Raw genomic sequence first — 25,169 nt, forward strand, 5'->3', positions numbered from 1 at the left:
ACACAACCAGATAGTTTTAGTCAGACTCTCCCTGTCCATCATTTCCTCTGTGATCCGTCCTGCTGTGTGTTTGTTAATATATTTGCTGTGAATGATGTCGAGCTTCGCGTTGCGCTACATCCATCCATCTATTTACCCTTGAGAGGTGCTGGTGCCTATCTCCAGCGAGACGTTTCTGTCGAGAGGCGGGGTTCACCCTGGACAGGTCGCCAATCTGCCGCAGGGCGACACAGAGACAGACAGGACAAATATGCACACACACACTTAAACCTAGGGAGGATTTGGAGAAGTCAATTAACCTAAAGGTCATGTTTTTGGACTGTGGGAGGAAGACGGGGTACCCGGAGAGAACCCACCCATCTACAGAACATGCCAACTCCATGCAGAAAGACCCCAGGACCTTCTTGCTACCAACTGCGCAGTTGTGCAGTTGGTAACACGGTCAGTTCACCAGTTGAAGCGCAAATCAAACCTTAAAGTTCAACAGTTTGCAAACTGTAATCGAGACTACAGTTTGCGTCGAGACAGCGCAATAAAAGTAAAAACAGCCACGAATGAACCTGTCCGTAAAGTTGCACAACTAAACGCCATTATAATCTTTAATATTAAGACAAGTGTCACAAATCTGTGCAGCAGACCGTGTGAGTTGGAGCCGCAGGAGGAGCGCTGTGCGCTGCGCTCTGACAGCAACCGCAGAATAGTTATAGCAAAATCTGGGCGATAGAGCGCAGGTACGTCTTGAAAATCAGAGAGAAGGAAGAGTATTTACGAAAACTGCGTAAATACTGAAACATCTGGGTTGTAAACTTCACGGCTCCTTTTTTACCATCGCCTAGGCGATGGTAAAAAAAGAAAAGAAAAAGGTTTTAATGTTTCTGCCACCTCTTCATAATTATTATTTTGGTCATCATAATTTGTGACCAGTGTGATTTTGGCTATAAATATGAATATGAATACACCCAAATAATAATTAAGAAGTGGTGGAACTCTGAAAAGGTTTTGTACTCTGACATAATTTACAGGTACAGTACAGTCACAAATTATTCGGGGCATCATAATCTGTGACCAGCGAGATCCTGGCTATTTGAGGGTTAAATATTATTTTAAATGAGACATGACTTTAACGAAGTGGTGGCAGAAACATTAAAAACCCTGTTAAAACACTACCAGAGCACTTTGAAGAATTTCTAACAGTTGGTTTACATATTTTAACGACAGCACAAAGGCATTCAGTGCCATGGTCCGTCAAGCAGTTTTCAAAGTCAAATACAAATTAATACATTATATTTCCTCCATCAATGCGACGGTAATAAAGGGGGAGCCATGAATCTATGCTGTGAATGACCATACTTGACTATTTCCGGTCCAGAGCTCACGTGTTTCCGCTTGGCAACAGCGCTTTTTCCGCCTACCGACAGATCTGTTGATACTCTTTACCCCAAAGGATTTTCATTTAACCTGATTTTTCCCCCCCGATTTCAGACTTGAAATTGAACGCAGCATGAACACGGGATTAAAAAGCTCCTGTTCTGTGCAGATTGTGGTGACAGACAGGCGCAGATCAGCGCAATGCTGCGTCTGTTCGGAACATTTCTGTAGAGCTTTCAACGTCTTAGAAGATCTGAGGCTAAAAGCTAGCTGGAATAAGCTGTCCCCGTCCAAGACGCACCGTTGGTGGGAGAAGTAACGAGATGTTGGTAAGAAGTAAAGTTCTGTCATTATTGACATTCTTTAACTAAACTGTTGAACTTTAAGGTTTGATTTGTTCTTCAACTGGTGACCGCTGGCTACTGAATGCATGAAAGCAACCCTCATGCAGGTTGCTTTCATGCATTCACTGCTTTAAATCCAACCAAAGTTGTTCACCATCACCTGGATACGAACAAGAAGAGCTGCACCATCCAGACATGATAGCGATGAGGAAACGTGCCTCAGTGAGGCAGTTTGTTTGGGTCTGCACTCATTTAGTAGCAACATTAGCAGGGAACGTCCGTTTTTAAAGCTGAAAGAGTCACTCAGTTATTGTATTATTCTATAGAACATTGCTGAAGGCTCACATCACTCCTGTTCTTTTCCGCTTTGCTTATACGTCAGCATTTTTACGTCGCGTCCTGCTGCGACGTAATGTTCTGTTCAGAAAGGAGCAGTTTAGCTGTAACTCACCTAATGATTTAATGATGGTTTTCACCTCCAATCAAGGGAATTTGCCAGAACATGTTGTTAGATAATATCAACAGAGTTATATCACAGAGTCACCATAATAACAATTATTATTGCTAACAATTATGGTGACTACATAATAATAATTAGACTTTCTAGATGCTAACCAATTGGTAACCATTTCAGAATGCAGCGGTGGAACTAGAACTGTGTAGTTTGATCAGATGAGACTCAAGTCCCTTTCAGATAATAGTTCCAGAGTGAATATTCACCTCCAGAAGGCTGTTTTAGTTTGCGTTGACCTTTCACGTCATAAGTCATCTGCCTGTTCTGCTTGCTTTCATAGCATGCAGCTGGAGTTGTGGAACCAAAGGGACACGTCTTGCAGGTTGCAACATTCATTGATAGTCTTGAGTAAAATAGCCATAAAGCAAATCTTCACTGGACTCAGCTCAGTGTTTTGACCCTCATGCAGGTTGCTTTCATGCATTCAATGCTTTAAATCCAACCAAAGTTGTTCACCATCTTTGAAATGATATCTACATCAGATTCTGCTGATGAACATATTTCACAGATCAAACTGACAGGAAGGTCCTGATATGCTGCCACTATGTTTACGCCTGCAGACTCTGCTGCTGCAGTCTTCATTTTAAGTGTGACATAGTGAAATGACACATTGTACAATCCATATAGCTGTTGACAAGGTTACAGGTCTGGAACCTCCTGAGAATCAGCTTCTATTGTTTTCTAACTCAGATTATCACTCTAGACCACAGATTTGTCTTTCTAACAAAATTAGTACACAACACCATCCATTCTCAGAAACAGCTTTTTTTTTTTTCATCTGTTCAGGTAACTGGTCATGTCACGGTCCCTGCAGCGAGCTGAGATTCTGTTCAGAAGTACTTTTAATCCCAGTTTGAAGTGTCTGTTCCATGTTCCAAGTCAAGATGAAGAGGAGGAAAACCTTGTTGTGGCTCACAACCTTGTGTCGCGCTCCTCTGCACGTCTGCAGCGAATGCAGCAGCATCTTCTGACGGTGGTGTTGCAGGGCCCACCGGTGGGAGGGGGCCAGATGGGATCCTTACCAGTGAGTTCAAGCAAATATCTGCCACTTTCTGTTTTAACTATGATTGAGTCACATTGAAAGTAGGGTCTGAGGGTGGGCTGTTCCATCTGAAGGTGGTCTTTTTGTCCTGTCGTCCTCTCTCCTCTAGGGGCAGTACAGAGCTCTGTGGAGGCTCTTTGAGCAGCGATCTCTGCTGCTTTTCATACATGAGTACACCAGAAGGCTTCGTCTGTCAACAGCTTTCGTATTCAGACTGAAACACTTGTTGCAGCATCAGCTCAGGGAACTTCACTTAATGCAAACTCAGGTCACAGGAAAACAGAACCCTTAAAACACTCTTCTCTTTCAGCTGTGGGTGGATGGAAAGATGGAGGGATGGACTGTTTGCTCTGTCGGAATTATAGTTTTTTGTTTTACAACAAGGCAGTTCTCTCTTTTACTGTTTTATTTCTCTGTTTTCTGAGTGAGGCAAAATGTTCTCAATCTGAGAGTACTTAAAGACTTTCATTTTAAAAGTTAGTGGTTACTGAGAGAAATGAGCAACATTTATGATTACTGATTTAAATATGTTTTAAGACATTTTTTTTGTTCTTTTGATGAACTTAATATTATGATTTCATTGGAAAAAATGTTATGATACTTTGCCAGATTGCCCACTCCCACTGCGCCATAGCAACTGATTTTACATCCTGATGAATTGCATTCTTGTCCACTGACCAGTATGACTGTAAAGGGAGGTAAAAGTAGCAAGTCTGCCAGAGCTGGACAGACTCTGTATGCTGCATCCTGTAGGATTTCATTTAGCTGTGAATGGTGTTATAGCTGCATTACATGAAAGTATTCACAAGTGCAAACTACTCTTTTGTTGTTTTTTTAAAAGAAAGGTATTGAAGTAAAAAAAATCTATTAGTAGAAGACTATGTGTGCATTTCCTGACCTTTGTGGGGATGTATGACTAACAAACCTCTAGTGTTTCAGAAGCTACTCTCAACCATTGTCGCTTTCTTTTCAGGTCCTGCCTGGCTCACCTTCATCCAGAATCAGCCTTGTCTCTCTAAGTCAGGAATTCCGACTTCATCTGAACCACTGGAGTTTCTTCACCAGCCGAGTCCATTCTGACCACTATCTGAGACAGGCACTAGTTTCACACACCAAAATGCTGGAGGAGATGAAACAGACTCTAAACCTACTTGGTCTACAGCTTTTGTTCCTAATGGAGCAATGTGTATATGGTATTCTGTCTGTTATTGGGAAGACTGAATTGGACTTGGTACCCAGAGATGTTCTGGAGGACATTTTATCAGGAACAGACCTGTACAGTCAGGCTGTGGAGGAGCACAAAGTCCAGCTGAGGATGTTGGTTTTGCAGGAGGCACATAAATCCAAATTCTTTAGCAGTCTTCCAAAGTTTATAAGACAGCGTGCTTCTGCTGTGTCAGTCAGAAGTCTAATGAGTGTCTTGGCTGTCCATCGGGCAGAAATGATTGCCAGACTACTGGACCTCTGGATTTCTGAGGAGAGCTGTCATGTTTGCAAGGTTCACTGCACTCACCAAACATTCTGTGACGACTTCAGGAGTCCAGAGTCTGAATGCAGTTGTAGCTTTCCCAAGTGGACCTGGGAACAGCTGTGGCAGACATATCTGACTTCCTTTCCTCTTCTCGTCAGTATTCAGCCTTCTGTGCAGATGTTGTCACAGAAATACTCCCCTATTTACAGCCCTAATCGCTCCTTGCAGAGTTCTGGTTTAGAAATTCAACTGCCTGTGTTGGTGAAACTGTCTTCTTTCCAAAATAAAGAAGAAAGCTCAAGAAAAACCAGAACCAGCCAGAGCCAAACATGCATACCTCAGTCTGGACTCACTCAGTTCAGTGCAGAGGCAGCTCAGTCTAACCTGGAAGGTTTAGGAAACTGTGACTGTCCTTCACCCTCTGTAGCCACCTCCCATCATGCCTCAGCCCTGCCTCCTCCTCAGCTGGACCAGTCCTCTGTAGAACCACTGTTTCAGGTCCTCATGAGCTCCACTGACCTGTTGGCTCCACTGGCACTTCAAAGGCCAACATCAGAAGAAGCAGCTGCTCAGCTCGTCTCGGTCTCAGCTCCTGGTGTGGCTGCTTGGAAGGCTGGATCAGTCGGTGTAACTGCAGCATCTCAGTTCAAGATGTTCAGCCAGCAGAACGTCGTTGGGACCAACACACAGGACTGGACCCGGGTCAAAACGACATCGGGAGCAGATGCTCCAGAAAGGTAGGGACAGCATGAGCAGGAAAATGATTGCTGCTTGTGCCATTGTTTGGCTGTTTTAGAAAACAGTCACACTTTTTCTTTTTTGTGGACTTCTGTCATTTTCCACTGGCAATGACTAAAGTTAATGATTGAAAGGCGCCTGATCCTGTGGTCATCCGTTCTGCACTGCAGGCTAGTTTACATCGGCATTCTGTTCATGATAGTTTTCCTTGGCTTCTCACAGGTTAATGATGAAGAGACTGTTTTTGCTTTTCAGTTCTGGTGTTGTGAAGGATGAAGACTTGAGGAGAGGTGGCAGAGATGGAACAAGGTTAAGCACTGTGGAGCCAGAGTGTGTTGGTGGGCCTCACTCTGTGCAGTGGATGGACATGGGTCGATCAGTTCTCCTTGCTGATCTTCTCCAACTCTATCAGTCTCAGCTGTTGGTCTTCTGCACTAATGCTCTGCGGCTTAAACTCCACACAGCAGCAGCAGGAAACGCTGCAGGCAGCATCAACCTTCAAGATGATCATAGGAGCTTCCAGACCTTGCACAGTGTTACTCATGCTTTAGAGACAGGTAACCTGCACATTTCCTCTCAGCCCACTGTGTTGCACACACATTGCTGTGTATTTTTGGAGTTTTCAGAAGCCTGCACTACTGTCCTTTTATGATATTGGTCAGAGTGTCTATTTCTGCAAAATGCAGGTCATCTCAGGCTAGTTTTCTGAATAGATGATGTGCCAGGTGGTGTTAAAGACGTCCAAATGTCTTCCCCCAGGCTTGTGATATGAGAGATCAAAGACGAGACGGCAAGTTAAAATTAACCAAACTTTAAGAAAATGCAAAACATATTTTTCAGAGATCAGACAGAAAAATGCATCCATAGACTCAATCAGATCTGGTTTCCATTCTACCTGCAGCCTTATATATTTAAGCCACACCTTAAGCTGCACAACAAACACTTCTGGAATATACTGTAGTAGCACTGTCTGCTCGCATAACCAATGGTTTGTGTTACTTTCAACAGTGTCAGTTTATCAGTCCTACTTTCTAATAAGGAATTGTTGCTTCCAACAATAGCTCCAGGTGCAGGCCCAGCCTGGTTGGGTCTACCTGACCAGGACAGGAATGTGCACATAATATTCCACAAGCGCCATGATATTATTATAGCAGATCACTCAATTAGTTAATATAAGCTTGAATACCTGCTGATAAAGGAGCCAATCTAGAGATGATTATTGGATTATAAGCTCACCTTTCACCCAACACCAGTAAATTGTACAGATTACAGACATTCAGAAATCGTCACAATCATCTCCCAGCAACTCCATCAGCAAAGGATGACAGTGACCAGCTAACCTGACACCATGAATAGTAAAACATTCATCCAGGATGTTAAAGTGGGGTACAGTGTGACTAGAGAAGTGTCTTATAAACTCAGTCTATTTAGTTGAGCAAGAGAAATATTAATCCATTAAATCCTACAATTCTTAAGTATTAGATCTACGACAAATATTTGAAATTTCATTTATTCTTAATGTCTTATTTTAATTGTTCATGTTTGTGTTGAAACAGATACTATCACATAAACAGTTTTTCATTTGAAACTAATGAAAATTATTTCTTATTCCATTTCCCAGCTTTAAATCTGACCTTTTTCCTTCACCACCTTGTTTTCTTTCAACATTCTGGGTCATTCCATAAACCCTTCAAAAAACAGGTCCCACAAACAACGTATTCCACAAACCAACACAAAATATTCTTTCTGAATACCACAGGGTTCCTTCTGGTTATTTAAATTAATATTATACTCAATTGCACTTAAATATTTAGACTCTTAGTGTTTATCATCTTTACAGTATTTCTAACAGTATTTCACCCAACAGCCTTCATAAGTTTTTTCTGTCCATGTTAAGTTTGCTAAAGATCACATGGACAGTTAGGATGTCTGCCTACTGATGGTGTAGCTCCAGTGGAACAGTTCAGTCCTGTAGACTCCATAGAGAGCGCACCCAACTGTGCTACACCAAGCAAAACTGAAACTATTTGATAGTGTAAATCTGTAAGAACGAAGAATACAGTCACATTTCAGCCACGTAAACATGCTAGTGGAACTGTTTGGTTGGACTAGGCCAGAATGGATTTGATGGATCTGTAGATACTAGCAGGACTAGTTCACTGAAAATATGTTATTAGTCAGAATTCTGAAATTAATACAACATTTTAGAAGTAAAAAAATAAAGAAACTAATGGGAAATGTAGCTAAATAACATTCCTTAAACATGATTTGAAGCTCTGATTTTGGAAGAGTGAAGTCCTCATATCGCCCTCCTTTCTTAAGCCATCTGGTATCTTAGCTGGTACTAAGAAAATTACTCACAAATGCTCAACATCAAGAGTGCAATGAAGAATGGCATATCAAGTCAAACTGGCTGTCTCACTTTCCTAACTGTGAATTCCTTGACTACTTTAGGGAATCAAGTCACATGCACTCAGAAATATGTTGGTTAAACTACTGCTGGAAGATGAAGACTGTAGTAGAGTTCATATTGTCTGTTAGGATTTCAGGCTTGTGTTCTGTTCTGTTTCTGTGAAAAGTGAGTATTTACAAAACAGAACGTATTTTGTTCTGTGTATTTTAGGTCTGTTTCCAAAGGCATTCCGAACCATACTGGAACACTTCAGGATGTATTTGTTTGTGCAGTCAGCACACGCCCACTGGGACTCTGGTTAGTGCTGCACTCACAATCTAATGGTCCCAACCAGTCAGTTAGCACATCTCAAACATCAACTGCAAAGTGCTTTACATATTTCAATGTACAGGGAAATAACAACAAGCTTCCTTCACCCCATACTCACACAAAGATGGATAGATATTGCATTCACTATAGATATTGCTATGCCAACTATAATTGCCTTATTGGCAATTATACAAAAATATATTTGTGTTTTTGCTGTTAAACATATTATTAACTAAATAGTAAAGTTGATACCAATTAGATAGTTAATGAAAAGTTGAGATCAGATGAGAATAAATGAAAAATAATTTTTTGGAAACCTCTTAGAAATAAACAGCAGATAAACAGGCAAAGTATAAAACCCAAAAAGATTCAATAAAAATATAAATTTATGTTAAAAATTGAGGTTAAAGATTTGATACAAAGAAATGTCTTGAGTCTGCCTTTAAAACTTCGAATACTGCCAGCTGCCGTCAGGCTGCTCCCATGTGGCTCTTCAGTAATCTGAGGGGTCAGATCTGAGGAGTTTGACGAAGCAGCCAAACACCTGAAGTTTGACCACTTAAAGCATTAACAAAACAGTGACACTTTTTAAAATCCAGTCCTTAAAGTAGGAAGCCAGTAAAGAGACCTATAAATTACAATGCCAGCTGTCTATCTAGTCAAAAAGCATGCTGCTGATCTTTTCATTATTTGCTGTGATAAAGTGTACTTTATCATGCAATACAAGAGTGTTATGATAACTGTTTTGCTGTTAATAAAACATGGATCAGAGTTCTTGCATTGACTTGGGAGATAAATGGTATAATTTTGCAATGTGTGTTTAAACAGCTACATAAAAATTAGATATGCTGTCAAATATACTAAATCAAAAAAGACTTGAATTTAGCACATACAGCAGAGGTATATCTAGGGTGAGTATTTCATGCACAAACTGAGTATATTATTTGCCATAACTTTATCTACTAGATGGCAGCAAAGTGATTCCATGTTGACCCTTGGTGTGTGTTGACTTTGCCTCACCAGGCATTAGTGGTAAATAGACACATGATTGGCTCTAAGAGGTCTCTCTTGTAAATGAGACATTGATGTGCCTTATGCCTACAGACCAGCAGTTGTGTTTTGTCCTAGCTGAGACGTAATATCAAAATGTGCGTCATCTGTATTGCTGTTTAAATGCATCGGTGTTATCTTGTCAGGCTGATGTGTCCCAGGAGAGGAACAGTCAAACAAAGAATCTCCCTCACCTTGTAAAGTCTTAGAACACTGCGGGATCATTTCACTCAATAAATCTCATCAAATACATTAGAAAGCTTTCACAGCATTACAGCTGTTTTCCTCAGGTGTTTTGGACCTGTAGAAAATCTGCAGCAGACCTGCCGGTCAGAGACTGTCAAACCTCACCACTTGTAGAAAAAGTCCGATTTTCTTTGGGGGTTGAGTGGTTGTACTCAGATGAGGTTAAACCAAACATTTTGCTGCTCGATGAATCTGATGTAAGTTGCCATGTTGATAGATGCATGTGAGTCCTGCTGTGATGATGTGCCACATTGGTATGTGTGTGTGTGTGGGTGTGTGTGTGCGTGTGTGTGCGTGTGTGGGTGTGTGTGTCTCATCAGTGGCATGCAGAGGTTTGGGTTCAGCCCTGAAGGATAAATGTGTCAGAAATGAGAGCAGCAGCTTTGCAGCAGCAACTTCAAACGAAGAGGGACGTGTCCTGATATCGCAGACAATGGCACACTTCCTCCAGCTCCTCCCTCCACTGCTGTCGTCTCTGTGTTGTTGCCAGTCAAACAGCTCAATGTGTGGTAAGACAATCAGGAAGGAAAAAGGTTGCTCCCCTGCATGTTCACAAACGTTATTCTTTTATTAGCAGAATTTCTTTCATGTTTTTGCTTCTAAAGGTGCCATATTATGTAAAACTGACTTTTTTGATCTTTACATCATGCTATAATGCTATAATCCCTCATCAAAAACATACCTGCAGAGTTGCTTTGACTCTTTCATGCATGTTTGAGAAATCCTTGAATCTCATTTGGCAACCATCTAGGTTGAAGCTGAAGCTTCAACTGGTGGATACTGAAGGAGCTGCAGTATCCAGCAGAGATTCCGCCTCACAGAGCAACCCTCCTCCACCACTCCCCAACTCAGCTCCTTCAGACTAGCGGCAGCAGCAATTAAACACCTGGTGGAACTGTTCATCTGCTTAGCTCATTATAGGAACTACTTTTCAGTGAAATGCTGCAAAAAACGATGTTAGAGCATAGGAGCATCATAGGAGCATTACTGTGATGTCTTCCTTCAGGTGGCATATGGGAAAGAACAGGAGCTTCTTAAAGAAACAGAGGCCCAATTTCAATTTCAAGACATTAATTTGTGAAATCAAATTTCTTTTAAGTCATATTTCATATATATGGCATTTTTATAACAGCTGAAGGTGACAGGTACTTGACAGTGCCATTTTATGGCACATTGTGCCATAAACACACAATGAAACACATAATATTGCCCCTTCAGCTTTTCATGGGAAGTAACCAGAAATCTACTAGAGATGTTGGTTATTAATCTAAAAGGATGAACTTTAATTTATCTGTGAAACTAAGACAGCCTGTGACTTTTAAAGAAATTGGTAATTCTTCTAACATCAGTTATTTATGGCTAATGGTTTTGTTTTTTAAGGATTTAACTTTTTTATTTTTGCCATTCTGATCCATTGTGTTTAGAGTCCTCCTAGAAAGAAGCATTTTTCCCACCCAAGTTAAATAAACCCAAAGCAACTTCAAACACTGTCTCTTCAAGGGTATTTATCCTTCTCCCTTCAGAATCTTTTGGCCTCCTCCTGCCCAGCTGTGTACTGCAGAGATGGACTGTTGGTTTGCTGTTTGCTTCGATCCAAATCTCTACAGTCTGGATCATGTCCAAAGCAAACCAGTTCCTTTCTTCATGGAGTCCTAATAAGTTCCTCCTTGTCACCCAGGGAGATCTCAGAGTAAGCTGCTCAGTGATTTCAAAAACCTTGTTTCCACTATTGGTTTTCAATAATTAGACAATTATTGAATTCAGTTGCACACTTTACCCTATAAGTGTAGTTTGTTGAGAATAATTTGTATGTTAGGGTTTTTTTCACCAAAGTTTAGTAAACTTTATATTCGAATAATTATTAAACCTGAAAAGAAAATCATGACATGTAAAGATAAAATCCTGGTCAGTAGTCACCAGCTGTGCTCTTTCTCACCGTCATCTTTATCTGTCTTGCCTGTATACAGTACTGCCAACACAACTGAGCACAATAAAGGTTCACATTTACAGCATAATTCATTTACAAAAGTTTCCATTACAACTGAACTACTGCCAATAAATAGAGTAGAGTTTAATGTTTGACTTTATTCACTCCAAACTATTCAAAGATTCAAACCACTCTGAACATCCTTTAGTTTTGGACTAAAGGAAATGTACACCATAGCATTCTACATCTATAGAGACAGAGGAGATGAGGGAAATATCCGCTCAGCCGCCCACTAACCTGACACCAACACTTTCCTAACTCCACCAAAGAAGTCAGCCACCGTTATCCTAAGCAGAACTACACTGATCTCTGCTCAGATGCCAACCTAGTCTTTGCTAACCAGCTCCATGAGTAGGTCGCTTTGGACTTTCAAAATTGACTGAGACATGTTCCCATCTTCAGATCACAAGTAAATTTATGGAACATTGAGCAGACCCACAGAAGTAGAATATGAAAACTATTAAACAAAGATAACCTAAAATATTCTGACAACATATCATCAGAAAGCCATTATTAATGCTGCTGCTACAGCAGCATTAATAATGTTTGCAGGAGAGAATGTTCAGTTGAAAATGTTATGCCAAGCAATGTGTGCATAAACACCAACTACTAAACCAGATCAAACTGTTGACACCTAAAGACTTTTCTTGTATTCATTCACAAGATATTGCCCTGTTTTTCTGTCCTGGAATTAGTTTGACGAGTAAAGACAAACAAATACTTATGAGTTTTTTAGCAATGATCAGCTGTATAAAGTGTATGTGATCCAAAAATTATCAGTTTGTTTAGTTGCTGTAAAACTGCTGTTTTGTCTTTAGATGTTGATGGAGAGCCTGGATAAGACAATTGGTCAGACAAAGTCCCTACTCCTGAGTTCAGACTGTGACCATCATCCCACTCTGCAGAGCCACAGTCAGCATCTACAGAGGCACCAACTGGAAGCTCTTGATCGGGCTGCATGTGAGCTGCAGGTGAGTCTGTGTAGGACAGTTTGATTCATTGATGATGCTTGGTCCAGTGTTACTGCTGTCTTTCCTTTGTTCATGTGAGAGTATCTGTTGTTTTCTACAATGTTCCTTTCATAGCTGATTCTTTAGACCATTTTTCTTACTGTTTCGTGGCTGTGTCCAGTACATGCTGAGTTTGATAGTAATCTGACATGCTTTATCCTTGAACTTATAAATAACTTTAATTTTTTCCTGTTCACACATCAGGATTTTATAATATTTTGACTCCCACTGAATGCATACTTGTTTCAAATGACAGTGGTCCCTAAGATGCTTTTAATTCGAGTTGAACTAGACCTGTGGATCCTAAACTGGGTCAAAATACCAAACAAGTGTTAGCATTAGGACTGGTCTCACCCAACAGAACCTTGAACTATTTCATTTGAAATGTCTAAGGTATGTAAACAGACTGGATTTTAATCAAACACAAACCTACCTCACTATTCACCCCGATTAAGCTATAAACCCAAAAACTAGAAAGCAATAGGAATAAGCTGGCTTTAAAATAGTAGATATCTTGATTGTATTTTTAATGAAGGAACCTGGGACTCAATTATTTCTGGCTATATATAAGGGAGGCCAAAGACGAATTTATTCAAAGTAAAATTCTCAGCAGATTCTATCTCACTCCATCTAGACTTCATAAAATGGGTCTAGATAAAGACATCCTGTGATGGAAAGTCAAGAAGAAAAAGGTGCTGTCTTGCATGCTTTGTGGGAGGGTTCAAGTCTCTCCATTTTGGAGCATTGTGTTATCATTCATGGGGGTTTTAAATGACCTGAATCACCAAGACTGTTGTTATTGGGGACAGAGGCAAGGTGCCACAGTTTTCAGAGTATGAAATGCTGGACTTGTGACTTGTGTTCACCTTATTTTAATGCTATTGAAAGAACCCCAGACTCCAACCCTCAAAATGTGGAGAGAAAAACTGATTGAAAATTCAGCATGTGAGATGATGCTTGGAATATTAAATGGCAGAAATGAGGTTGTGACGGAACAGTGGGACAGTCTTCATTCTTATGTCTACAATGTTGTAACTCTGAATTACTTCATGGACTGAAGCATCTTATGGTGCATTTATTAATTTATAACTGTGTTATTGTCCCTTCACTGTCTTTTAATTTTTTAAAAATATAATAAAAGCCTTACAAACTTTTTTCAAAAGTTAGACTAAGATTTTTATAAATAGATAATCTAAGTTTTTCTAGTTTCCAATGCTCCAATGTGGGGAAAAAGACTTGCCTACTATTCAAGCAGGTTGAAGGGTAATACTTAAAAACCTTTATAAAATGTAAGATGGAATTGTTATAAATGTGTAGAAACCTTGCAAAAATATTACGATCAGTGTAGAAGCCCATTAACATTGTTTCCAAATATAAATGTGTTAAAACTGTTTTCTTTACATGTTAGAAATGAGGTTATGCAAAGCAAATCATTTTGATGGATCTGATCTCGACATTCTGCTCCACCAGGCGTTCTCTTCTATGGTGCTGAGCAACTTCTCGACTGACTGCAAGCGGATGTCTGGAGAGATCTTTGAACGCACCATGCCGTCTGCAGGATACTGGAGGCCGAGCCAGAGGACGGGTACGCATGCCAGAGTCGTACTGATGGGCCGAGCCGGGCTCAGCAGGCTGGATCAGTTCCACATGTCTAGAGCAACTGGTTGCTATTTGTGTTTGGGCATCATTGAGTCATCACCATAGTAACCAGTTGCTACAGTGCTTGGTCTTCATTTCTTTAGACGAGTGAGTGGAGGTCGGTGCTCTTCCAATCTTTGATTCCCTTTTAAACTGTTCTTCATTTCAGTCTTTATGCTGATTGTTTTGCTCTGATCTTTTATTGAAATATATTTCATGCAATTCATCCCTTCTCCATCAATTGACCATTTTAAAATAAATAAATTCATTGTAAAAAAGTGATGAAGCCAACTGTGGACATCAGGTTGATTTAATGGCCTGATCTGTAATATTTCAGCAGTAGAATCATGAGACTCATGGAAAGCAGCTATCAGACAGAAGCACTGCTGAAGGAGAAGAACTTCAGCAGTTATGTGTCAACCACTTCCATTCTTTCTGATCATCTCTACCCCTATGCAATGCTGACAATAACATGCTTTGCATGTTCATCAGCATAAGATGGAGGAAAATGAATTTCTTTCCTTCAATTAGTAAAAAATCTGAGGTTTCTAGTTTCAACTACAAGACACAACAACAGTAGCCACTATGCAAGGTAAAAGTGAATGTTTCTTATGCATTGCAGGTTTTCCTAGGAATCCCAGTGAATATGCATCTCTGGCAGCTCAGACTGTGATTGGCCAAGTTCTAGAGGCTGTTGCGCCATTGTCAGAAGATGCTCACGTCCAAGCACTAACTGTCACGATGACGGCTTTCATGGAGGCATGGATGGAGCACATATTAAGGCAGAAGATCAAATTCAGGTTAGGCTTTAGCATTTTTCACTGGAACAACATATCACCGTCAACTGACTTGTGACATACAGAGGTTTTACTTCCTGTGTTCTGTCGGAGGAACCAGAACTGTGTTGCTGGTCTTTGAATTTGCTGTGAGTCTCATTGTCTTTTGCAGAGAGGCATTCCCTGTTTTTGTTTTCATTCTGAATACCAGTGAACAAAATCACATTATGTGCTGCCCACTGAAAGCCTTATGTTTCTTCATGCTGATGTTTAGCTAAAGTCTGTTACTCCCTGAACTTTAAGCTGTTTATGCTTAATTCATAAATGCATATTTGAGTAAATCTAACCAGATATCCGTGTTAATGGGTTGAAACAAATATGATGGAAGCCACATTACACTTACTTACTTATCAGCACAAGTAAATATTACAACAGGGAAGAGGGCTGAGAGATAAAAAGAAGAATTTAACTACCACAGAAGAAGAAATGAAGAGGAAGGACCTGAACTTAAAGCCACATGTTCTGAATGGACACTGGCTGTTTACAGTCTTATATGTGAACTATTTAGTTGACAGAACACATTTTGTGTAATATAACAAAATATTATGATAACTTAGTAAAATAACAAAACAATCTTAAAGCTGCTGTAAAACAGACATGTTGTCATGGCAACCTCCATGTTCTGGGACGTCAGTCTCTGAAATGATCATTTGACTCAGGGACAACTTTTTTGTGTCAGCTTTTTGTGTGTGAGTGCTGACACACTCATCCTGCAGTGGTCTGTCTGTACAGTGTGCTGTGGTTGTTTGTCCTCAGTCTGCAGGGGGCGCTGCAGCTGAAGGAAGACTTTGATTCTGTCAGGGAGATGATCAAATCTGACAAGTACGACCTGTCAGCCGAACTTCACCAGACACTCCTCAGCCTCAGGTAACTTCCACTGTTCACACTGATCTGACTTATTAGCTGCACACTTTCTCTGCTCCATTTCCATATTGTTGAACTGCCAAGGTGAGTGACGATCTGAGCATGATCTTGTGTTAAAGACAGATGGAGTCCAAGCATCCAAATCCAAAATGCTGAAAAAAAATGGAGACAGAATGAGAAATAAAATGAGAGCATATGAGATACGAAAACATAGTTGTTCTGATTGGGAGAGGTTAGGTTTGTTACCATGACAACATCAGACTTTTGAAATAGCCTTGGATTCCTGTCAGTTTCCTGGCAGCTACTTATTTTTTTTATTTGCTTCTTCCTTTGTCATGATTTATATCAGTTGGCAGACAACAGATAGACAATATAGACAATATAAAAAACATTGTCTATCCCTTTTTGATCAGCTCATGTAGGTCACATCACATCTGTTAGACACTAATCAGATCAATAATAAACATGTGGCCATAGACACAAGACCACTTTCAGCCTTTAGTAACTTCCTCCCAGGTAAACCTTTTACCACACCAACATTATAAAGTGAACACACCTAAAACTGTAACGAATTTAGACAGAGATAAGTAGATCAAAAACCCATTTCTAATTGTATATTTTTGGTCAGATGGTGAAACTCTTCACCTAACCACATGGAAAAGATTCTGGGAGGATAAACAAAAAGGGTTTTCTTTTTTGTTTTAGGGGTTGGGGATGTTTTGTGCTTCTGAGTTCTGCCCTCTTCAGAACAAACATAAAATAAGATGGGATGACGAGGTTGTGCTTTGCTCCTAATGCTCCTTGTTAACTGTGATGATGCTTATTAAATTTGCTTCCAATGGCAGTATGCTGTAAGCACCAGAGCATACTGATCGTACGCAGCCATTAGTAAAATCAATCCTCTAAAATAAAATTATTTTCAAAGTCCCCTCAAAATGAATTTCCTTGTAAAACAAACAAACTTTATTTTTCTGAATCCCTAGTTGGTGGTGGCAGATGTTCTGGTTCTGCTGGATGTTTGTCCTGTTGAAGAGTTTTTCTTTCCACTGTCGCTAAATGCTTGTCCAGGTAGAGGGAATACATGAAGCCACTGACCTCAAATTAATAGCAGCAATTGTTTTGTTATAAGAAACAAGCAATTAATCAGTTAATTATATGATAAAATATAATGAGCTCAATTTTCATTTTGATGATTAATATTTTTTGAAGCGCAATTTTAAGAGACTTTTTTATATGTTTTATTTATGGTTTGGGTTGTGTTTTCTTGTTTTTACTTTTTGTTTATTGGTTTTGGTTGTTGTGTTTTATTTTTGAATATTTAAATTGTCTTCCAGTTTCAGTGTGGAATGTTCTTTACAAAATTAAAGTTTATAAGTCTGAAAGGGTGAATTTGCTTTATAACGCCATTATCAATATATCACTTGAAAAAATGTATCAAACAACATTATAATTTATTAAAATCATTTCTGGGTCAATTTATCATCCAGTAAAATTTATGGTGGCAGGTCTACTCATCTAGGAGTTGATGTATTTCTAACATGAAAAGAAAAAGCTATATGGAAATGGACACAAAAGAAATCCTTGAAGCTTCCCTCATTGTAAAGGCTTAAGGTGAAGACTAAAGTCTAAATTAATAAATTTGGTTCAAAGATGAATCCTACTCCTTAGCCAATATATTACGGATATTTTAGGGGGTTAGCATTTGCATAATAAAAATAATTGTATTGATTTATGTACAACAACATAATCTTCCTGCTGCAGCCAGGTTTCAAAATACATCAGTCTGATTGTTACAGTCATTCAAGTCATTAAATAACCTTTACAATGAAAGATTTTATGTTCAATAAACATTAAATAGTTTTTTTGTGCTGTTAAAGTAGTATTTATTTTATTCTTCTTAAGCTAATTTTTAACAGGAAAGAAAGCCAGTTCCGTTTGTGTGGCTGTCTGACGGTTCCATTCAGAAAGATTTGAAGCTGAAAACAAATGTCTGGTCAGATGAAGCTGCTAAGAAAAGAAGGAACTCTGGATGTCTCAGAAACCCAGCAGGACCACCAGGGTCAGACCACTGGCAGGACCTGATAGAGAAGATCAACTTGATGGAAAAATTTAAACTGAAAAATTATAGCCACAGAATATTTTCTGCAACATTGATATTGACTGGACTGTTGCCTGTGTGTGAAGTGTTTTTCAGCAGGTAGACTCGGCGCTTCTATGTTTGCTGCAACAGCCACAGGCCAAGCCGTACCTGCAGCGCCCAGCCTGGGAGTCGTTCACACGCTGCTGTAAGTTCCCCACCTTTCAGTCAAACTATGAGTCATATAAACCTCTTTGCTTTGCCATTGTGTCTATGTCAAGATACCCTGTGATTTTGAAGATCTGCCACATGTTGTAGTCTGGCTTACTGATGGACTACTAGAGTGAAATGTGTCCATGTGGGTTGTCTCCCCCCACACCTCCTCCACACACACACCAGGTCCAGTTAAAGGCAGCAGAGACAGCTTGGATACTGCTGCTGTGGGCAGTAACATAACCAACCTGGGCTGTGTGGAAGGTGAAGAGCTGACTCAGTCTGATCAGACTGTCCACCCTCCAGTGGACACGTCTCGCCCTGCAGAGCCTTACCTGGCTTTAAGGTAAGCTACTTGGAATGTAGAGGAAATGTGTGGTCTTTACATTTTGCACATTAAGAACATACCCTGCCTAGAAAAAGTATTCACACCTTTGGACGCTTTACTATTTTTATTGCTTTTACAAATCGACCATGAGCAAGCAAAAAACCCTTTAGTGTCAAAGTGAAAATTTATTTCTACAAAATAAAAATTGAATTAAGGTATTTATAATAAAATAAATGATTGCATATATATGTACCCCTCTAAAGAAACTGACCTAATTTAACAGAGGTCAGTCAATTCAGGCCAGTAAGTCAGTGAGGGGAATGGAGATCACCTGAGAGCCTTGTGGACTACTCTCTGCCAGCCACATGGAGATGATATCAGTGCCATGACTGAGTGTGAGACTGACTCTATAAACTTCTGTGTGAACAACACCATCCCAACCAGAACAGTGAGATTCTTCCTGAAAAACAAACCCTGGATCACCAGTGACCTAAAGGAACTGTTAATTTAAAAAAGAGCCTTTAGGGAATGAGACAGGGAGTTATTGAGGGGCAGGGGCGCCGCCAGGAATCTTGGGCCCCATGAAAAAATTAGATTGGGCCCCCCCACGCAGCTGCTGGTACAATTTTTTGAGTCTATTTGACCCACAAAAAGCATCACAATTTTAAAGGCTTCCAACTGCCTTGTTTTCTTTGGTCCAATACTGATAACTAGCACAATATGTACTGCTCATGAATTTTACATGCAACAGTCCAGTTGCAAGTAGGTTCCTTAAATTTCTTCTATTAGTTTTAGCTTACTAAAATGTCTCTCCCCATAAGCAACAGTCATAGGCAATGTGCAAAATATTTATAAAGCAATCCAGACTTCTCAAAAAATGGTAAGTAGTTGCATTTTATTCAAGCTGCAGTATATAACTTTAATACAAAATATGTTTTCTCCATATTTATTAAAGCTGTCACCATGTCGTGACAGGTTGTTATGAGCCAGATAATCTGTGAAAACAATCAATCTCCTCCACCTGAACTGCTATTACTGGTTAAAGTAATGCAACGTTCCGACCAAAACAACCAATCAGAACCAGGAGGAGGGTCTTAGTGCTGTCAATAAATCTCATTCACTCACTGCTAAATGTGCTAATGGTGGAGAAACAACTTATCATTACAGGAAAACTGTTTATCTGCCATCATTGGTAACTATGCTAACCAGACTGAGCATTCACAACAGGCTGCATTAGCTACAGCATAGCACAGAGCAATGGGAGAGAGGATGAGCAGCACCACATAAGATTGTGATTGACAGCATTAAAACTCTCCTGCCACTGATTGGTTGTTTCTAGATAGTACTGGAAAAAGCCAGAGCAAATAGATTTTTCACAAATTATCTCTCATGCCGTACTGTCACAATATAATGGCAGTTTTAACAAATATGTAAAACCCACGGTGCATCAAGTGGCTTTGATTAAAGGTGATCAAAGATATTTGCTTTGATCACCTTTAAGTTTTGAGTGTTTTGATTTTTAGATTTTGAGTTTTTAGACAAATATTCACGGCAATTAGCCTGACACAAGAGAAGGTCGCGCTGTTGTGAAAGACATCCTGTCTGGTTCCAGTAGCAAAGAAAACTCAGCCATCTGTTATCCTGACATCCCACATCATAAAGGTCCTAGAAAACACTCCTTATGGCCAACTCGAGTAAGCAGACAAGCACATATCTTGTTAAGATACTGTATGTGCTCAACATATCTTAACCCTATTGCAGTTTGCTTATTGCCGTGGAATTGGAGTTGAAGTTGAAGTTGCCTTCATACACCTGCTTCAGCAAACCCACTGTCATCTGGACAAAGCAGGCCGCACTGTGAGGATCATGTTCTTTGATTTCTCCAGGGCATTTAACACAATTCATCCTGGTCTGCTCTGTGAGAAACTCAAGAAGACACAGGTGGAGGCCTCAACAATCACCTCTATCTATGACTATCTCACACACAGACCACAGTTTGTGAGACTGAAGAACTGTGTATCTAACCGGGTGGTCATCAGCACGAGTGCCACAGCTGACTGTACTGTCACCATACCTTTCCACTCTAAACTTCAGATTCCTGTGGCATTAGTCCGACTCCTGTCATCTACAGAAATACTCGGATGAATTTGTGGTTGTTGGGTGTATCAGAGATGGAGAAGAGGCTCAGTACAGACAAAATGAAAGAAATTATTGTTGATTTCAAGTAAAACAGGGTTAGATCAAACCCCATCTCCATCATGGGAGAAGTGGTGGTGGTTGAGGAGTATAAATACCTCGGTGTTGGCCTTGACAACAGATTGGTCTGGAGACTCAACAGAGAAGAAGGGACAGAGTAGACTGGACTCCTTGAGGAAACTCAGATCCTTCAAGGTTTGCAGCAAGATGCTGCAGATCTTTTATAAGTCTGTTGAGAGCTTTATTTCTTCTACTGTCATTTGTTGGGGCAGCAGCATCAGAACCACGGACCTAAACAGAGTCAACAACCTGATTAAGAAGGCTGGTTCTGTTCTGGGGATGAATGTGGATAAGACTGTCTGGGGAAAACAGTGTCTTCAGTTAGAGGCTTCTTAAAATTCACTGTAATACAGACTGCTACAAGAGCTCTTTCTTAAAAAACAGCCATCACTAACTACAATAATTCTTTGAAGAATTTGAATTAATGAGTTACAACAACACTAGTTTCCCTTTAGGATCAATAAAGTATTTTTGAATTTTAATCTGATTTTGAGTGCATCTCCAGTGATAGTAGTATAAAGACATCTGGTTGTTGATGTCACTGGTTTACCTGGATTCCTGCCTACATTACAGCAAGAAGGCTGAAGAAGACTCAAGCCATCAGAAATGTAGAAGTCAGCAGATGGGTTTGTGCTGATACAATAACATTTATATTTAATGGTCAACCTCAGCAACAAAGAGGCTTTCATCCAGCAGCAGCTGATTAGCACTGCAAAAGCTAAAATGAGTTCAGTTCAGTCTGTTTAGCTGGAGCAGGGACTGTAGCTAAAGGAGCATTTACTAAAGTGAATATTTACTGTACGTAATCATTATGTTACATATATTTTGTCAGTATTTTATTAAAATTTGATTTTACGCTGACTTTACGTTTTTTTGTATTTTTATTTATTTTTTATCAAAAGAGTTACATTTTGTTGATCATGCTTGATTTGTAAAAGGCATAAAACGGCAAAACATCCAAAGAGCTTAATACTTTTTAGGCATTGTATTCTATGGTGTGTTGTGTGTAGAAAAGACAATACTATTTGGTGACAGTGGCTCAGGTAGGAGTTCATACTGTAACCAGTGGGTTTCTAGTTTGAAACCCTGATCTGTCCGTCTCAATCATTCTGTCCTTGGGTGAGTGGCTTCACCTGCCTTGTATGCTGGTGTCCATTTGCCCCAGGCCAGTTGTATCTAACAGTGTAGCCTACCACAATCAGTGTGTGAATGACCGCTTGTAGCATGAAGTGGTTTGAAGTCCTCTGGACTTGATAAAACGCTGTGTAAGGAAAGGCCATGTTCCATCGTACTCATCCTACTTGAGTAGTTGCTGGAGGTGTAATCTTTTTCTGTGCTTCCAGTACGGTGTTGGGTGCGACCCACCAGGAGTGGTTGGACCTCCGGGTCCACAGCAGTACTCGTCGCTGGCGACTGCCTGGACTACAGTGTCTGTCCAAGATGGAACCCTAAACAGATCTTAGTCAGGCTCAACAGACCGGCATAAAAACCATGGATTTGTTTCTCTTTGTTCAATATTTGCAAAGTGTTCACCTGTTCGTATCATCAAAAATTTATTTGTAAATAGATTTTCTATTGTCACACTAACTGCATGTGTTTTTTGACGGTAGCTTTCAATCTGATGTAGCCCAGTAATCCCAGCCTGTAAATGGTTTTAATGGAGTCAGTTTGAAGTTCTCCCTCCAGCAGATGGAGTCCCGTTACTCATGCTGCTATCTGGCAGACTGGGATTTGAAAAGAAAGCTCTGACATTTGATTGGGGAGGAAAAGATGTTAAGAACTAATCTTGTGGGACTCCTCACTTATACAACTGTTATCTAGCTTAAACAGTTGCTAAAAAAATGGAGACAGAGTCAGAAATCCACTGGAGACAAGAATAGACATGGCAGTAGCTTTAATGCAGCTGAAGGACTGACTCTTGTTTCTGTTTCTGCTGTCTGTTTTGTGAACCGGGGTTTCTTTGCAGGTGATGTGGTTCTGTTGGTATCTTCCAATCATGGCCTCAAGCATATGCTGGAACTGCTTTGCACTTGTAGACGCATCTCTGCTCAAACACACCTGAATTGAGTCGCTACACCAGCAGCCATCAGGCTAATGAGCAGTTCATTTGATTCAGGTGTGTTGGAGCAGGGATGCATCTACAAGTTGAAGGGTGGCAGATCTCCTGTTCTCAGAAGGAATTGGTGGTCATCTTGTTTTGGCTCCTGGGTAACTGTTTGATCATTCCAGCTCTGTGGGCCTTTGTGTGGAAATTTTAAAATCAATTTAACCGTTGAAATGTGCTGACTTCAAGGGCTATTTGGTAACATCATTGTTTTGTGAGAAGGTGCAGGTCTCAGCAGTAGCTGCTGATGGATTTCTAACATGTACAGTGGGAGACTTGAGTAATGTTTTTTTTTATTCCTTCCTTTTAATAAATACTTTTTACAAATGGTCTGCTGGAAATTGGAATTTCTGAAATAAACTATTTTGTGTAGAAAGTCTCTTGCTGTGTTTTCTGAACTTGGGCAATTTGGTTACTGCTTTCATCTCTTAAAAAGCACCTCATTATCTTCAATATGTATTTAGTTTTCTGCAGGATACTTTTGCCATCTAATCAGTGCACCAGTCCCAATGGCACCTGTAGATTAATAGCATGTTAGCGGTGCAGTTAGCAGCCTCTATAACCCACTAGTTCTGTAAACATTCTCCATCTTCTGAAACATATTTTCTTTATATTACTTTTTGGACAAGTTTAAAACCCCATCCTTACAGTCCTTGGGACTCTTGAAGTGCCAGTTATAGAAGTTCTTTATTAAAAAGTGAAAACACTGGATCAATCAACAACAAAGAAATGCGCATATTTTATTTCAAGATATTTTATTCAAAGGCCAACAAAAAGGCCGTTGAAGATTCTCAGAGAAAATGAGAGTTAATAAAGTACATGCATTGCTTCACACTTCCTTTTACAGAACTTCCCATTTCAACATCAATATACACAAAAAAAGATGTAAGTCTCATACTGTTAGGTTCTACATCCTCTGACCTTTTTAAAATGAAAATAACCCTAAAATACCTTGAGTTCCTTTTTCCAGTAAGTAAGCCAAAGTACGTTTTCATAACAGTATTATGTTTTGTTGTTTGTACAATCCTAACTGAAGAATGGGGTGGCAGCATCATGCTGTGGGAGTGTTTTGCTGCAGGAGAAACTGGTACACATCATAAGGAAACAACATGATGTAGAAATATTGAAGTAACATCTAAAGACATCAGCCAGGAAGTTAAAGTTTGGGCGTAGACTGACAGTATTCTTAGGGTTATTGTCCATTTGGAAGACCAAAGTGGGTTAAGGACAACAAAGTCAGTGTTTTGGTGTGGCCACAACAAAGTCCAAAGGGCTGTTTCAAAAAACCAGGATATCTGGAAAATCCAGATATCCTGGTTTTTAATTAAACCTTGATTCGGCTTTACAAAAGCGGCAATTCTGTGAAGCTAGCCTGCTCTGGACCAGGCTAACCACCAGTCTTAGTTAAGCCTGAAGCCTTATCTGTTCAGTCAGTGGTCACACTGATCAGAAACCATTAAGTCTTGTCTGGTTCCATTTTCTTATCTGCTTTGGTCCTTTTTTATCACCCTGCATTAAAATACCATTAATTCATATTCAGTCAAGTACTATTATTATAACACTATGATGTTAGAAAATAGAATTATCAGTTTTAAAATGACCCATATGGCCTCTATTGCTGTTTGATTGTGTTTCTGAAGACCTCTGTTCAGTTTGTCACAAAGGCCTTAATAGACCATTGCAGAGGATTAGAGAAATGATTGATAAAGAAACAAAGGTATTATTACAATCAGGCCAAGCCATATTATTTGTAGAATACCTTACTGATGAATTTTAACCTAATTTAAAATAATGTTCACAATGTAAATTAACTTTATTTTTTTGCATATAATTAAACAAATGCAGTTTAAATCACACAATATTTAAAACAAGTACTTATTTACATCTTAAACATCCATTTTGCCTCTGTCCAGGGGGCTGATAATAAAATAAATTTTATAAGCTCAGTTACAATTTATGGAGAATAACCTCGCTGCAGCAGACAGAAAGGGGCGGGGACAGACCAGATGTCACTCCCATACCTTATTTGCAAACGGCGCCATTGCTCTCCTGAACTGAAGGGGCGCTATTTCCTATATTATCTACGGCAGAGGTCTCAAACTCCAGTGTTCTGTCCTGCAGTTTTTAGATGTGCTACAAGTACAAAACACTGGAATGAAATGGCTTAATTACCTCTTCCTTGTGTAGATCAGTTCTCCAGAGCCTTAATGACCTAATTATTCTATTCAGGTGTGGTGCAGCAGAGGCACATCTAAAAGTTGCAGGACTGCGGCCCTCGAGGACTGGAGTCTGACATCTGTGATCTACAGTGTGAAGGTTTTTATCTTTAGAAATCGTTTTGGATTCCAGACATGATTAAAA

The 25,169-nt window shown here is 39.8% G+C and overlaps 1 protein-coding gene across 3 annotated transcripts; it reads left to right on the forward strand.

The window, feature by feature from the left end:
• The first annotated feature begins 1,384 nt into the window (after positions 1-1,384).
• On the forward strand, positions 1,385-23,184 carry ccdc142 (coiled-coil domain containing 142). 3 transcript variants are annotated; one of them, XM_023328570.1, is made up of 15 exons: positions 1,385-1,697; positions 3,013-3,250; positions 3,378-3,536; positions 4,242-5,476; positions 5,733-6,034; positions 8,101-8,187; positions 9,816-10,004; positions 11,019-11,185; positions 12,301-12,453; positions 13,963-14,077; positions 14,753-14,930; positions 15,723-15,833; positions 18,015-18,115; positions 18,307-18,466; positions 22,048-23,184. In XM_023328570.1, the coding sequence occupies exons 2-15, from the start codon at positions 3,023-3,025 to the stop codon at positions 22,154-22,156; spliced, it is 3,294 nt and encodes a 1,097-aa protein (XP_023184338.1). In that variant the 5' UTR covers positions 1,385-1,697; positions 3,013-3,022; the 3' UTR covers positions 22,157-23,184. The 3 variants fall into 3 exon arrangements, with proteins under 3 accessions (XP_023184338.1, XP_023184339.1, XP_023184340.1); XM_023328571.1 differs by lacking the exon at positions 8,101-8,187; XM_023328572.1 differs by lacking the exon at positions 3,378-3,536.
• Positions 23,185-25,169: the final 1,985 nt, after the last annotated feature.

This window comes from Xiphophorus maculatus, chromosome 23 (genome assembly GCF_002775205.1).
Source record: "Xiphophorus maculatus strain JP 163 A chromosome 23, X_maculatus-5.0-male, whole genome shotgun sequence".
Taxonomy (NCBI): domain Eukaryota; kingdom Metazoa; phylum Chordata; class Actinopteri; order Cyprinodontiformes; family Poeciliidae; genus Xiphophorus; species Xiphophorus maculatus.

Excerpts from the sequence above, each read along its gene's own strand:
- ccdc142 (XM_023328570.1), top strand. The coding sequence starts at position 3,023 with ATGTCACGGTCCCTGCAGCGAGCTGAGATTCTGTTCAGAAGTACTTTT. Across the intron at positions 5,477-5,732 it reads GGAGCAGATGCTCCAGAAAG|TTCTGGTGTTGTGAAGGATG; the intron begins GTAGGGACAGCA and ends TTTGCTTTTCAG. Across the intron at positions 14,931-15,722 it reads AGGCAGAAGATCAAATTCAG|TCTGCAGGGGGCGCTGCAGC; the intron begins GTTAGGCTTTAG and ends GTTTGTCCTCAG.